Source organism: Gigantopelta aegis, chromosome 14 (assembly GCF_016097555.1).
Source record: "Gigantopelta aegis isolate Gae_Host chromosome 14, Gae_host_genome, whole genome shotgun sequence".
NCBI classification, from domain to species: Eukaryota; Metazoa; Mollusca; class Gastropoda; order Neomphalida; family Peltospiridae; genus Gigantopelta; species Gigantopelta aegis.
In genome coordinates, this window is record NC_054712.1 from 8,068,050 (window position 1) to 8,083,334 (window position 15,285).

Consider the following 15,285-nt stretch of genomic DNA (forward strand, 5'->3'; position numbering starts at 1 on the left):
GCTTCGAAAGTATATTTATCCAGCAATCACTGTATACATTGGAAGATATGATGACTAGATAAATCTCTATATTTTCAGTCACTGACCAAAAATATAGGTCACATGACATAAGCCGTACTCGACTCGAGTATTTCAGAGTAGTTTTCAGTAAACATACTCTTTAAATCATTTGCTGAAGTACAGTAAATACAAATAACTTTTAGTTTTGTTATAACAATACCAAACTTGTATATTTATTTATGAATTAGATTTTAGAAACGCTTTTTTTTAATGTGACAGAATGTAGCTAGCGTCTTACAATAATGATGTCATGCATCTTGTATGACGTCACGTGGCAAAAGCCTTGCTAGGTTGACAATGCTCGATTTGGTACACAAAACTAGAATAAATAATGATTTTCCGAATATTCCTGTAGGATTGCAGGATAAAAGAAATAACTGGTTACTGTCTCAAGATATCGGCTTTATCCTGCTCAAGTCGAATGATGAATGCAGCTCGGCAGAGCCTTGCTGCATTTGCCATTCTAACCTTCGCAGGTTAAGCCGATATCTTGAGACAGTAACTAGTTATTCCTTATATCCTGGCCATTGCATATCAATGACTTTTGATTATTCATTATTAATGTTTTCATTTGTCACCTTCTACAGTTAACGTCACAACTGGTTACAGATTTTGTAAACCTGTTTGCTTACACATTTGTTTAAATGTCAAATACCAGAAATAAATATCTTATAGGTTATGTACGTATCTTCTATCATGTCTTTGTCACACTCAATACAAAAACAGCGTCCGTTAAGACAAAGAATGATTTGAAGAGATCTCCCTCGCACAAATACGGTAGCTTGGTAAACGTTTCCAGCGTGAATCCTGCTGGTTCGAAGACATGTTTCACCAGACTCGTAGCCTGCTCTTCAAACGTCAGCCCCTGGAGGTGAATCCTCTCCACCGGTTTGTGATCGGAACTGCCTGAAATCACGGAAAATAGAAACTCTATCACAGTTAAATACGACAGAAAAACAGAGTTCGCCATAAAGATGAGTGATCACTCCCACTCCAAGCCTGATCACTCCCACTCCAAGCCCTGCAATTAAGAAAAGGAAAAGGAAGGAAATGTTTTATTTAACGACGCACTCAACACATTTTAGTTACGGTTATATGACGTCGAACATATGGTTAAGGGCCACACAGATATTGAGAGAGGAAACCAGCTGTCGCCACTTCATGAGCTGTTCTTTTCGATTAGCAGCAAGGGATCTTTTATATGCACCATCCCACAGACAGGATAACACATACCACGGCTGGAGTGAAAAATAGCCCAATGGGCCCACTAACAGGGATCGATCCCAGACTAACCGTGCATCAAGCTAACATTTTACCACTGGGCTACGTTCCGCCCCGAAATTAAGAAAACGTCCATGGCAAAAAACAAGCAGTGGAAACAAATTTATAATATAGTCCACAGGCAAAAAAACAAGCAGTGGAAAGAAATTTATAATATAGTCCACAGGCAAAAAAACAAGCAGTGGAAAGAAATTTATAATATAGTCCACAGGAAAAAAACATCTTGCAATAACTTTTCAGTACATTTTGTCTGAACCTTGATGAGATTGCTCGCCTAGCACCATTTTGTCTGAACCTTGATGAGATTGCTCGCCTAGCACCATTTTGTCTGAACCTTGATGAGATTGCTCGCCTAGCACCATTTTGTCTGAACCTTGATGAGATTGCTCTCCTAGCACCATTTTGTCTGAACCTTGATGAGATTGCTCGCCTAGCACCATTTTGTCTGAACCTTGATGAGATTGCTCGCCTAGCACCATTTTGTCTGAACCTTGATGAGATTGCTCGCCTAGCACCATTTTGTCTGAACCTTGATGAGATTGCTCTCCTAGCACCATTTTGTCTGAACCTTGATGAGATTGCTCTCCTAGCACCATTTTGTCTGAACCTTGATGAGATTGCTCGCCTAGCACCATTTCAGCAGAGTGATCTTCAGCTCACGTCGATTTTGCTCGTGGCGAAGAGTAGGAATTTTAAGGTCTTGTTAAAACACACATGACTAGAACATATTCATTAATTAATAATCAATTTCTTTCCCTCCCTCAGACAGGACAGCACATACCACAGTCTTTGATACACTAGAGCATATATATTCATTAATCATTGGCTATCAGTGAATAGCCCATTGGGCTATTTCTTGCTCCAGCCAGTGCACCGCAACTGGTATATCAAAGGCTGTAGTATTTGTTATCCTATCTGTGGGATGGTGTATATAAAAGATCCCTTACTGCTGATCGAAAAGAGTAGCCCATGAAGTAGAGACAGCGTGTTTCCACTCTCAATATCTGTGTGGTCCTTAACCATATGTCCGATGCCATATAACTGTAAATAAAATGTGTTGAGTGCTTCAATAAATAAAACATTTCCTTCTTCCCTCATTGACGGCAAAACATCATTAACTGAGTGAATAATGGTAAATATCAAATGGGTTTATGACATGGATATTATGGGTATGCTATATGATAATTAGAGAATACTCAATGAGCTATGAGGCATTACCATTTATCTTGCACTCGTGAATTGATGTTGTCCTTCACGAGTGCAAGATAAACTATAGTGCTGAGTAGCAAGTTGGGTATTCTCAATTCACGAGTGCAATATAAACGGTATTGCCGAGTAGCAAGTTGAGTATTCTATTTATTACCCATTAGCAATCTTTATCATGTTATGGAAAATTTTCAAAAGAAACTGTTGTTGAAAATAACTTGCAAGTTGAGAACAGTGTTGCATCATAGCTGTGACGAACTTATCGCTGATGATGTAAATTAGTTGTTGACCATGGAAACTATTCTTACACTTGATTAACTGCCTAAAGTGAAACTCTGATTATGATGTCAAAACATATCTAGGGGAAGAATTTTATTTTTTTCTCTTCCCTAAGGAAAGATAACTTTTGTTTATCCACTTCTCGGCCCATATGGGGAATAAATATTATTATGATATAATAATTATTTGAAAACTTACCAACTTCTACATACGGTTTAAACGGAAGCACCACTGCAACAATCAGTCTTCCAGATCCTGGACGTAGTGACTTCTTGATGGAATGCAGCATCGCGATTGGCTGATTGCATCTGTCCAGCAAATTTAAACACCCAATCAGATCAAAGACATGAGAACTCTCACTCCAGGAGTCCACATCTAACAACCTAAAATGATCACAAAACATTCTTAATTTTCAAGTGTCTTTCATTCTAAAAACATTGATTAAAATGAATAAATATCTAATTATGTTATACAGTAATAAGATTTATATAAAAACAAGCCTTATTCATTACAGACCAACAAAGACATTAAATAACACATGATGGTCACCAAGACTATCAACAGAACTGATGCTGCGATTCACTACACAAGTTTCAAAGATCGATTTCAAAATTCTTAAATGTTAATAGAGCTGGGCGGTATTAAAATTTCAAGTTCGCTATGGACAGTGTTCTCCAACCCCAGTAAGCGGCTTGTACACCCGCCAAGCTGAGAATTTGCGCCGCCAAGCTGAAGATTTTCGCAGACGGGTCTGCCAAGCTGATAAAAAATGCCGCCAAGTCGAAAATCAGTCCGCTATGACGAAAAAAACTTCCGTCAGTTCTATTCACCTATCGATATATTTAGCCTGTACTTGGACTTGGAGTATATAATAATAATATTCTAATTCAACACATTTGTAAGAACAAATCTGATTGGATCCCTGCTAAAAATTTCAGGTGGTAAAATCACCAATATACCGGTTGCAAAATGTCCACGTGTCGAACAAAATTAAAACCGGCCTCCTCAATATCCAGCAGTGATAAAGCGGGAGTCGTTAATACAAGCAGCGCAATCTCAGCGGTGCAACGCAGATTGCCTCTCAACAGCTTGGCTCCTCTAATCCAATCAGCGAGCGGTAATTTTTGACAGACAGCCGCCCGTCACTTCATCATTGGCAATTTGCATATTATGATTTTTAGTAAATCTTAGTCCTTGCAGGTAATTGACAAGGGTCCGGGCAAATTTCATGCAGGGGAATTGTCTATTGCTGGCTGTTGACATGTTGAAAACCATAAATATTTTATGCAATGAAAGACGGCAAAATACTTTCCCCAGATGCCAGGAAATCGCATCTATATGAGCTTTTATTTTCAAAAATTTCCGGGTGAGATTAGCCCACTGGCCGCACACATTTAGGCCTATGATCATCTAGGCCCTACTACTTCAGCGTGACCAGTGCCGCAGATCATGAGATAGATTATGGTTAACTTCATTTAAATCAACTATTAAATGCCAGAAAAAAAGCACCTTTTGTGACTTAAGATTTACGAAATTTTCCTGTGCGAGAGGGAGCGAACCCTTCACGAGCCCCCTCACCCCCCCCCGCTCGTGGACTTCGGCCTCACGTGTCCGCCAACCTGGTCGCATAAAAGTTGGAGAACACTGCTATTGGTATCGGTATCTTTTTGTGTGATTTACCTCAGTACGGTATTCAGTATTGACACAATACCAATATCGAGCGGTATTTTTCAAAACCGAAATTATGGTATTTTGAGATTTGCTTGATACAGTAAATCGGTATTGATATGGTATGTAAGGTATACATACAACCCAGCTCAAAATGTTATTTAGTAGTATATGGCTTTTTAATCAAACAATTTGAACACAAGATCTGGAACCAATTTCAGAATATATTCTGTGACATATAAGTTAATACTGAAAGGGCTATGTGACTGTTATTTTCAGGAAAGTGTACAGTCACTTGGTAACTACCATGTAAAAAAAATCAATAGCCTATAGGTTGACCACAAATATTTTGAGTGAATTACCATTAAGCCTAAGAAGCACGACGTTCTGTCATTATGACGTTATACTGGTATAAGTGGCAGCATACCAAATGCACACACTATCATTTTGTAATAAAAACGGCACGTAACTTCAAACCAATTAATTATTTATAAACTACAGAGCAGACCCTCAAATTTCACAAAAATTATCGTTTACAGTACAGCGTCGGTAAAATCACGGAACTATTCAACGAAAATAATATATATATTATTATTTTTTTAAAAACAGTTTCCGATGGGGTTCCCATGATCACAAGGCACGGAACCAAAAAAGTGTCAGAGGTCAATTTACTTGTAATCATCAAATAAAGATTTGAACAGGCATTTCAGCAATTTATTACAAATTTTTTAATGAAGATCTATTTTCCTAAACAAAACTATATTAAGCTGCCACATAAAGTAACAACACAGGAATGGCATTGTGGTGACTGAAATAGACAAATAATTTCCTGATTTACATGTACATTTTCCAAAGGAAAGAAAAGAACCAGTCCATATGTATATGGGGTCAATGCACTGGAGGAGAGGTGAGCTAAATGTATGAAGAGAAAATGAACTCTTCCATAGATTCATAGAGTTTATGTGAGCAAGTCAGTAAAACATACCGACCTCGGTGGTGTTGTGGTTAAGCCATCAGACATAAGGCTGGTAGGTACAGGGTTCGCAGCCTGGTACCGACTCCCACCATAAGTGAGTTTTAACAACTAACCCACTGTCCTAGACAGACAGCCCAGATAGCTGAGGTGTGTGCCCAGGACAGCGTGCTTGAACCGTAAGCATGAAAATAAGTTGAAAGAAAGAAAGAAAAAAGTGAAACATTACATGTAGCCTTTTTCTTGCAATCTGGTTGTCATCACTGATGAAATCTCTGTCACAAAAACATTGTTGAAGTAATGCGCCATTTTACTTGTTACCATGCCATCACCAGCACCTAAAAACAACCACAGTTAATAAGACTAAAACTGTAATATTTCAAAATTATTTTCATTTCTTTAAAAATATATTTTAATACAGCCAATGTCATTAACTCAGGGTTGAAAGTTAAAAGTTTGTTTTGTTTAATGACACCACTAGAGCACACAGATTATTCATCAGCTATTGGATGTCAATCATTTAATAATTCTGACACAACTGACATGTATTCAGAGGTAACCCTCTCCCAAACTGGACAGCACATACCACAGCCTTGGATATACCAATCATGGGGCACCGAGCTCATTCAACCCAAGCATTCTACCAACCCAGTTGGATGCCACCCATTTTCTTCCATTTAATCAAAAGTGTCTCAAGAGATCGACTTTAAAATTTAATTTTTTTTAAATCTCTCTGTTTGTAAGAACTTCACCAGAGAATTTGCGTTGATATCAAGTTTAAGAACTATTCAGTAAAAACTTTAGATAAAGACGTCGAACGAAAAGATGACAGATGAGAGATGGGCAGACAGACAGACAGATGTCGGACAAATTGGAATCAGAAAAGCTCCAATGATCGTGACAGATCAAGCATGTTTTCCGTAAATACCTAGATCGAGCATGTTTTCCATAAATAACTACATGTTTTCCGTAAATACCTAGATCGAGCATGTTTTCCGTAAATAACTACATGTTTTCCGTAAATACCTAGATCGAGCATGTTTTCCGTAAATACCTACATGTTTTCCGTAAATACCTAGATCGAGCATGTTTTCCGTAAATACCTAGATCGAGCATGTTTTCCGTAAATACCTAGATCGAGCATGTTTTCTGTAAATACCTAGATCGAGCATGTTTTCCGTAAATACCTAGATCGAGCATGTTTTCTGTAAATACCTAGATCGAGCATGTTTTCTGCCCTCCAGTGTGCCGAGACGTTGAGGAGGAGCTGGAGCTGTTCGCGGGAGAAGATGAACATCGACCCACGTCTCAACCACCTGTACAGAAGAAAGGAATGTTCATTAACCAACACCCCAGCACATTGTAAACATCAATTTTGTGTCTGTTTAATGACGCCCATTAGAAAGGAAATGTTTTATTTAACGACGCACTCAACATATTTTATTTACGGTTATATGGCATCAGACATAATTATGGTTAAGGACCACACAGATATAGAGAGAGGAAACCTGCTGTCGCCACAGACAGGATGGCACATACCACAGCCTTTGAATTATGAGCAGTGGAATAATAATTGAGGTATCACACTTTCAAATTCAAGGACGAGATTTAGCTCAATAGGTATAGTGCTTGGGTCGTACGATGAACATTCTCAGACTGTTTTATTCTCTTGTCCCAACTAATGCCCCACAAATGGTATATCAAAGGCTGTGGTATGTGCTGTTCTATATGTGAAAAAGTGCATATAAAAAAAATCCCTTGATGCTAATGAAAAAATGTAGCATGTTTCTTTTAAGACTATATGTAAACAATTATCAAATGTCTGACATCCAATATCCGATGTACTCTAGTGTCAGTTCACATGGTTTCCACCCAGGTAACCAACTGTTTGCTGACATGACATATATTTACATAACCTAATCAGTTACCTGAAAACATAATATACTGAAATTTATTATCTTTTGAAGTTTGCAATTTTTAAGTTAAGAAAGTGTAACAATTTACCATATAATCAAATTTAAAACTGCATAACCAACATGTGGACAGAATGCAGGCCTTGACCTTAACTTTTTTCAGTGGTAGCCCACCGGGCTTCCAGGTTATGAAATCTGGTAGCCCTCAGTAAAATTGGTAGCCCATAATTTTAATAAACTTTTTAAAAAGGAGAGAAAAAAAGCAAAATAATTTATTTTTATTTAAACAATGTTTTAGGATGGGGTTTTTTTAGGTGTTTAAGCATCTTGTTGATTGCAGAGTTACTGGAGGTGCAAGAAAAATTTAGTAGCCCAGCAGACTACCGGGTTCAGACATCTGGTAGTCCAAGTGAGAAATTGGTAGCCAAAACACCCCAGGCTACCGCTAAGGTCGAGCCCTGGAATGACAGTTTATGTACAATACTGTGTCAAATTACCATATACACTAAGCTTAAAATCACAGGAATGGATATATAATTTGTATTATTTTATTTTTATATTAAAAAATGTACTATTGCGACATCCATCACAAAGTTAACATCAATGAAACCATACACAACATAAAATAGACAAATTTGGAATGCCCAAAAATTGTTGTAAAATCTCAGAAATAGTGTCAGGGTTTCTGCCAAAACTAAATTTTCGTATACAGTGCTAAGAAAGACAAAATGATGAATCCAATGAAATAGAATGATATATTTATATATAGATAATCTCTGTTCACTTTGCTTCATTATAATTTAAATCCAACATTAATTATACAGTTAAAATAACGGTAATTAAATTTGTCAAAAGATCAACTTAATAACTAAAATCTGCAAAAAATTTGAGTATGGCCCCATACCTAAATAATATTTTGGGGGGATGGCATTTTATCCGTTTTACACTCAGGCCAAAACCCCGAGTGTACAGAGCTGTTGTTTTCAAACAAACAAACCATGATCATCCCAATAACAAAACCCCGAGTGTACAGAGCTGTTGTTTTCAAACAAACAAACCATGATCATCCCAATAACAAAACCCCGAGTGTACAGAGCTGTTGTTTTCAAACAAACAAACCATGATCATCCCAATAACAAAACCCCGAGTGTACAGAGCTGTTGTTTTCAAACAAACAAACCATGATCATCCCAATAACAAAACCCCGAGTGTACAGAGCTGTTGTTTTCAAACAAACAAACCATGATCATCCCAATAACAAAACCCCGAGTGTACAGAGCTGTTGTTTTCAAACAAACAAACCATGATCATCCCAATAACAAAACCCCGAGTGTACAGAGCTGTTGTTTTCAAACAAACAAACCATGATCATCCCAATAACAAAACCCCGAGTGTACAGAGCTGTTGTTTTCAAACAAACAAACCATGATCATCCCAATAACAAAACCCCGAGTGTACAGAGCTGTTGTTTTCAAACAAACAAACCATGATCATCCCAATAACAAAACCCCGAGTGTACAGAGCTGTTGTTTTCAAACAAACAAACCATGATCATCCCAATAACAAAACCCCGAGTGTACAGAGCTGTTGTTTTCAAACAAACAAACCATGATCATCCCAATAACAAAACCCCGAGTGTACAGAGCTGTTGTTTCAAACAAACAAACCATGATCATCCCAATAACAAAACCCCGAGTGTACAGAGCTGTTGTTTTCAAACAAACAAACCATGATCATCCCAATAACAAAACCCCGAGTGTACAGAGCTGTTGTTTTCAAACAAACAAACCATGATCATCCCAATAACAAAACCCCGAGTGTACAGAGCTGTTGTTTTCAAACAAACAAACCATGATCATCCCAATAACAAAACCCCGAGTGTACAGAGCTGTTGTTTTCAAACAAACAAACCATGATCATCCCAATAACAAAACCCCGAGTGTACAGAGCTGTTGTTTTCAAACAAACAAACCATGATCATCCCAATAACAAAACCCCGAGTGTACAGAGCTGTTGTTTTCAAACAAACAAACCATGATCATCCCAATAACAAAACCCCGAGTGTACAGAGCTGTTGTTTTCAAACAAACAAACCATGATCATCCCAATAACAAAACCCCGAGTGTACAGAGCTGTTGTTTTCAAACAAACAAACCATGATCATCCCAATAACAAAACCTACATAGGATGAAAAAATATATATGTATACATATTACAAATTGTTGCTTTTAATGCACTAATCTTAAAACGTTTAAGAGACACTGATAATTGCATATTGTATTCACCGTTTTCATGGAAAAACTTCACGAGAACATTGCCATCCCAGCATGATGGAGAAGAATAGCAGTTCCATGAGCTATTATAGTACCGTACAACAGAACATCAGTGATGATTTTAGTGTCATCTTACCCATTTATAGACGTACTTGTGAGAAACCAGCTGAACATGTATTTGAGCACTGCATCCCGTATCTGCGTGAACACCCAATCGGCTTTCTCATAACAGTCGTTGAGGAACTCGGATGTTTCTGCATCTTGATTGAGTGGAATAAATTTCTCACACATGTCAGCGGGAAGTCTGGAAGAATCTATGTGATACCACTGAAAATAAACATTCCAGTTTAACAGACAACAATTCTGCAGAAGTAAATGTCTCACCTACCATGAAATGTTTTGTAAAAATAAAAGTTTATTTTGTTTAACGACACAACTAGAGCACATTGATTTATTAATTATCGGCTATTGGATGTCAAACATTTGGTAATTTTGACATAGTCTTTAGAGAGGAACCTACTGCATTTCTCCATTAGAAGCAAGGGATCTTTTATATGTACTATCCCATAGACAGGATAGCACATACCAGAGCCTTTCATATACCAGTGGTGGTGCACTGGCTGGAATGAGAAACAGCCCAATGGGCTCACCAACGTAAAATGTTTTGGTGCACTGTGATGAACATCCATGTGTAACTATAAACCAAGTTTCACTGACATAAGACGTATAGTTTATGAGAAAGTGATCTTTATAGAAACACGAAACTTTAATGTAAAACTTTAACTCAAAAGTCTACACCGTCTACGCTACCATGGCTGTCAGAAAAGTAAAAGGGTGGGTTTTTTTTAACAACACCACTACAGCACATTGATTTATTAATCATCGGCTATTGGATGTCAAACATCTGGTAATTTTTACATAATCTTAGAGAGGAAACCCATTACATTTTTCCATTAGTAGCAAGAAATCTTTTATATGCAACATCCCACAGACAGGATAGCACATACCAGAGCCTTTCATATACCAGTCATGGTGCACTGACTGGAATGAGAAATAGCCCAATGGGCCCACTGACGGGGATCGATTGTACACCGACTGCGCATCGAGTGAGCTCTTTACCACTGGTGTACGTCCCGCTCCTGTTGGAAAAGTAAGACCTATACCTTGTCTTTGATGTGCTAGTCGTGAGACATTGATTATTAAAGGAGAAACCCAGTGAGAATAGATATGCCTGAATGCAGTTAGAAACCTAACACTTTATTTCCTGTTTACTGGATGGTGTTACAACTTGCACTTTTGTTTACTAGAATGGATTTGTTTTATGTCAAAGTTGTTTGTTGTTTATCTTTTACGTTAACTGATTGGAATATATTTTATTTCACAAACTGTAATACTAATAGCCCGAGTACTCTGCCGTTTGAGAGCTAGACCGAAATTTGGACTGTTATGATCGCTCTCTGCCACCAGAGATACCTCTATAGCGGAAACATGGAATGGTTGCCTACCACACAATAGGCAATGATTTCTGCTCTAATAATAGTAATACATATGTACAACAAAAATCCTATGTTTGACGATATGTTTTACATTGATAATTTTCGAGTTCGCTGATAACAACTATTTCAAATATTAACCACTAATAACCTACACTAAAGGAAGAAACCCGTCAACACCTACGTATTTAACTGGAACATTAATGAATGGTGGTGCTGTTGGGTTTCTTCCTGTAGTGTAGGTATTAGTGCTTACTATGTGAAATATTTGTTATTGATGAGCTAAAAAATTATCAATGTAAAGATATTTAGCGTAAAATATAGGATTTTTGTTGTATTAGAGTAGGAATCTTTGCCTACCATGTGTTAGGCAGCCATTCAATGTTGCCACTATACAGCTATCTCTGGCAGCAGAGATCGATCATAACCATCCAAATGTCCATCTATAGTCCGTTCCACAGGGATTGCATGTTTTTCATACTATGTAATTTACTACAAGATATTTATTTCTGAGCCGACTGATTTGTTACTTGCACACACAAATTGTATATTTTGTTATTTCCAAAACACTTTTACTTTTCTTCTTACGTCAAATCAAACTGAAATTATTTACAAAAAACATGTTAAATGGACATTCCTGAGTTTGCTGCAATTTTTAAGATGTTATCGACTAACAGAGACTTTTTAGCGACTGTAATTACATATCAATACATTTTTTTGCATAAAATATTAATGGCTGTATATTAAACATGTTTCTGGTCGTTCTAATATTTGTACTAGGTTAAATTTCATTTTAGTTCCTAAAATTTTATTTTTTTCATACATATGAAATTATTTGAAGACAAAATCCAGTTTGGGCTTCTTACAAATATTAAGACGACCAGAAACACATTGAATATAGAGATACTGACATTCTAAACAAAAAAATATATTTAATATGTAAGTTTAATCGTAGAAATATTTTATTAGTCGGAAACATCTTACAATGCAGCAAACTCAGGAATGACCCTTTAATAGAATGATGGCATGGACTATAGCTCTCAACTGGCAGAGTACTTGACCTCGTACTGTAACTGAAAAATGTAGAAAACTTGTTCCATAAGTATCATATTCCTGTTTTTTGACGCTAGCTATCCCGAGTACTCTGACTGTAAGAGAGCTAGACGGACATTTGAACATAAATACACTCTCATTACAGTCAGAGACGAAGCTATGTAATTTTTTGGCAATCACTGACCACCAAAAAGTAGTCAAAGATTTCCGCTCTAATACCACAACAATCCTATGTTTGACGTCAAATACATTTACAATCACCAAAAAAAGTTTGTTTTGTGTAATGACACCACTAGAGCACATTGATTCATTAATCATCGGCTATTGGATGTCAAATATTTGGTAATTTTATCATAGTATTAGAGAGGAAACCCGCTATATTTTATCATTTGTAGCAATTGATCTTTTATAGGCCTATGCACCATCCCACAAACAGGATAGCACATACAGCAGCCTTTGATATGCCAGAGTGGTACACATCCCAAGCAGGCATATGACTCATAGATCAAATACTTTTTTCACCTTGAGAAAACATGAATGTAATATTGTTTGTGTGTGTGTATGTGTGTACCACTCTCTGTCGCTTTGGTGATTGTCCACAGCCCAGTGGTAAAGTGCTGACTTGATGCATGGTCGGTCTGGGATCAATCCCCGTCGGTGGGTCCATTGTGCTATTTCTCGCTTCACCCAGTGCACCACGACTGGTATATCAATGGGTGTGGTATGTGCTATCCTGTCTGTGGGATGGTGCATATAAAAGATCACTTGCTACTAATGATAAAATGTAGCCGGTTTCCTCTCTAACACCATGATAAAATTACCAAATATTATTAATGAATCAATGTGCTCTAGTGGTGTTGTTACACAAAACAAACTTTTTTGATGATTGTCGGGCACTTGTCGTATTATTGTATTAGACAGCCCCTGGAAGACGGAATGGCTGAGTGGGCGATCATGTGACGTAACGTCACGATATAGATTGGTGAACTTAGAATTCTACTGTCCGGATTGTGCCGAAGCTTAGCTGAATGTGGGTGCTGTCATGTTTCTTTCTGTAGTGTTTGTATTAGTGATTAATATCTGAATTTTTTTTAATCAAGGAACTCGAAAATGGTCGATGTAAATGTATTTGACGTAGGATTCTTGTGGTATTACAGCGGAAATCTTTGACTACTTTTTGGTAGTCGGCGATTGCCAAAAATGAATGAATGAATGAATGTTTAACGACACCCCAGCACAAAAATACACATCGGCTATTTTTAAGAACTCACATAAACATGATCGTCTGCACGATGCCTTTCATCATCCAACATCCGGTGATACATGGAACGCAGAAGCGGACTTCTGATGTGATACTGTGACATAACTGACAACACACTCACACACGCAACAAAACACGCAAAAACTAAAGATTTGGACCGACAACAGCTTCTAAAATCAAACATGTAGGTTCTTTTTACAAATCAGTGAAGTGAACTAACACACTGCATAATGACACAATACACTGTACGTGTAAATAAGCTGTTGGAATAAAGTTCATAAAAAAAGTTCACTTTTGTAAACTCAATAAATGAAAATGACACATGTGCTGGTCGAGTTTTATTTACTTCCTGTTTCACTTATTTCCGGGTCAAAGTTCGTAATAGGCAAAGTTCGAAAAGGTTGCATTGTACCAAATAAAAGAAGACTTCTGTCAAAGTTTGAGGTGAATCGAAGTTCGAGGTGCATCTTGAAATACTATTATCCGTTGCGAATAAATAAATACACTTTTATTAGTTCATCAAGGGAATACGCTTGCGCCCGACGTTTATCTTGATTAACTACACTTTTATTTGTTATACAGTTGTTATGCAGTAGCCTACATGTATACACAATAGGTTGAAACGAAATCAGGGTATCCCGGTACAAATGGGATTTTCAGCAATCCATAGGCTGGTAAAAACATTAACCTAATGAATGAGTGGAATTCACCTGATGCTACGTCACAGGTCAGATGCGGGTCAAACCGACTGGATCAGTGTTTTTCCCCCCGAGAGTTTTACAAAAAAGTCGCTTTATTAATAATTGGGGTGGTATTTTTGTTTTTTTATGGTTAATAATGCAAAGTAAAGTAAAGTTTGTTTTATTTAACGACGCCGCTAGAGCACATTGATTTTTTATCTTATCATCGGCTATTGGACGTCAAACATATGGTCATTCTGACACTGTTTTTTTTAGAGGAAACCCGCTGTCGCCACATAGGCTACTCTTTTTACGACAGGCAGCAAGGGATCTTTTAATTGCGCTTCCCACAAGCAGGATAGCACAAACCATGGCCTTTGTTGAACCAGTTATGGATCACTGGTCGGTGCAAGTGGTTTACACCTACCCACTGAGCCTTGCGGAGCACTCACTCAGGGTTTGGAGTCGGTATCTCGATTAAAAATACCATGCCTCGACTGGGATCCGAACCCAGTACCTACCAGCCTGTAGACCGATGGCCTGCCACGACGCCACCGAGGCCGGTCTGGTTAATAATGTAATCTTTATGTATTTTTTTTAATATACTGTGAATTAATAATGTGCCATGATTGTGGAACTTTAAATGGCATATGTGATACCGCCACCCTTTCCTGGACGGAGGAACCGGCTGAGGCTGACACCTGCGCCCAGGACAGGCGTGCGCTACAACAGCTTGCTCTGAGTGTGCACGTTAAACGCTCTGACCTGACCTGATACCGCTACTCCCCTGTTTTATTTGCAGGTAAATTAAATGTGAGGTGCCACACGTTTTATTGGTGTAATATGAGGCGCAGTTTGTCACTTTCTGATAGGCCTATAGCTTACCGATTTATAAATCCTTAACTTTTCAGCTAAATAGGCTAAAGTTTATCATGGCTAAATACACAACAAATTTGAACCTAATATCGTTAAAATTAAATAAATCTTCCAAAAAATCTTCAGTTCTATTGAAAGAAAGAAAGAAAATGTTTTATTTAACGATGCATGCATATATAGTAGTTTAAAAATGTATAATCACAGAACCTAGTTTTAACCCGTAAAAATGGACACTAATTTTATTTAATTTACAAACCTGTAGGCTAACT

At 37.5% G+C, this 15,285-nt stretch overlaps 1 protein-coding gene across 2 annotated transcripts; it reads right to left on the reverse strand.

Moving 5' to 3' along the window:
- Positions 1–320: 320 nt before the first annotated feature.
- Positions 321–13,766, reverse strand: LOC121388867 (methyltransferase-like protein 9). 2 transcript variants are annotated; one of them, XM_041520388.1, is made up of 6 exons: positions 13,471–13,766; positions 9,790–9,980; positions 6,683–6,783; positions 5,697–5,805; positions 3,025–3,209; positions 321–966 (listed from the first exon to the last, which is right to left on the reverse strand). In XM_041520388.1, exons 1-6 carry the CDS (start codon positions 13,642–13,644, stop codon positions 755–757), a joined length of 972 nt encoding a protein of 323 aa, XP_041376322.1. In that variant the 5' UTR covers positions 13,645–13,766; the 3' UTR covers positions 321–754. The 2 variants fall into 2 exon arrangements, with proteins under 2 accessions (XP_041376322.1, XP_041376323.1); XM_041520389.1 differs by lacking the exon at positions 321–966 and adding an exon at positions 2,326–2,382.
- Between the last annotated feature and the right edge of the window lie 1,519 nt (positions 13,767–15,285).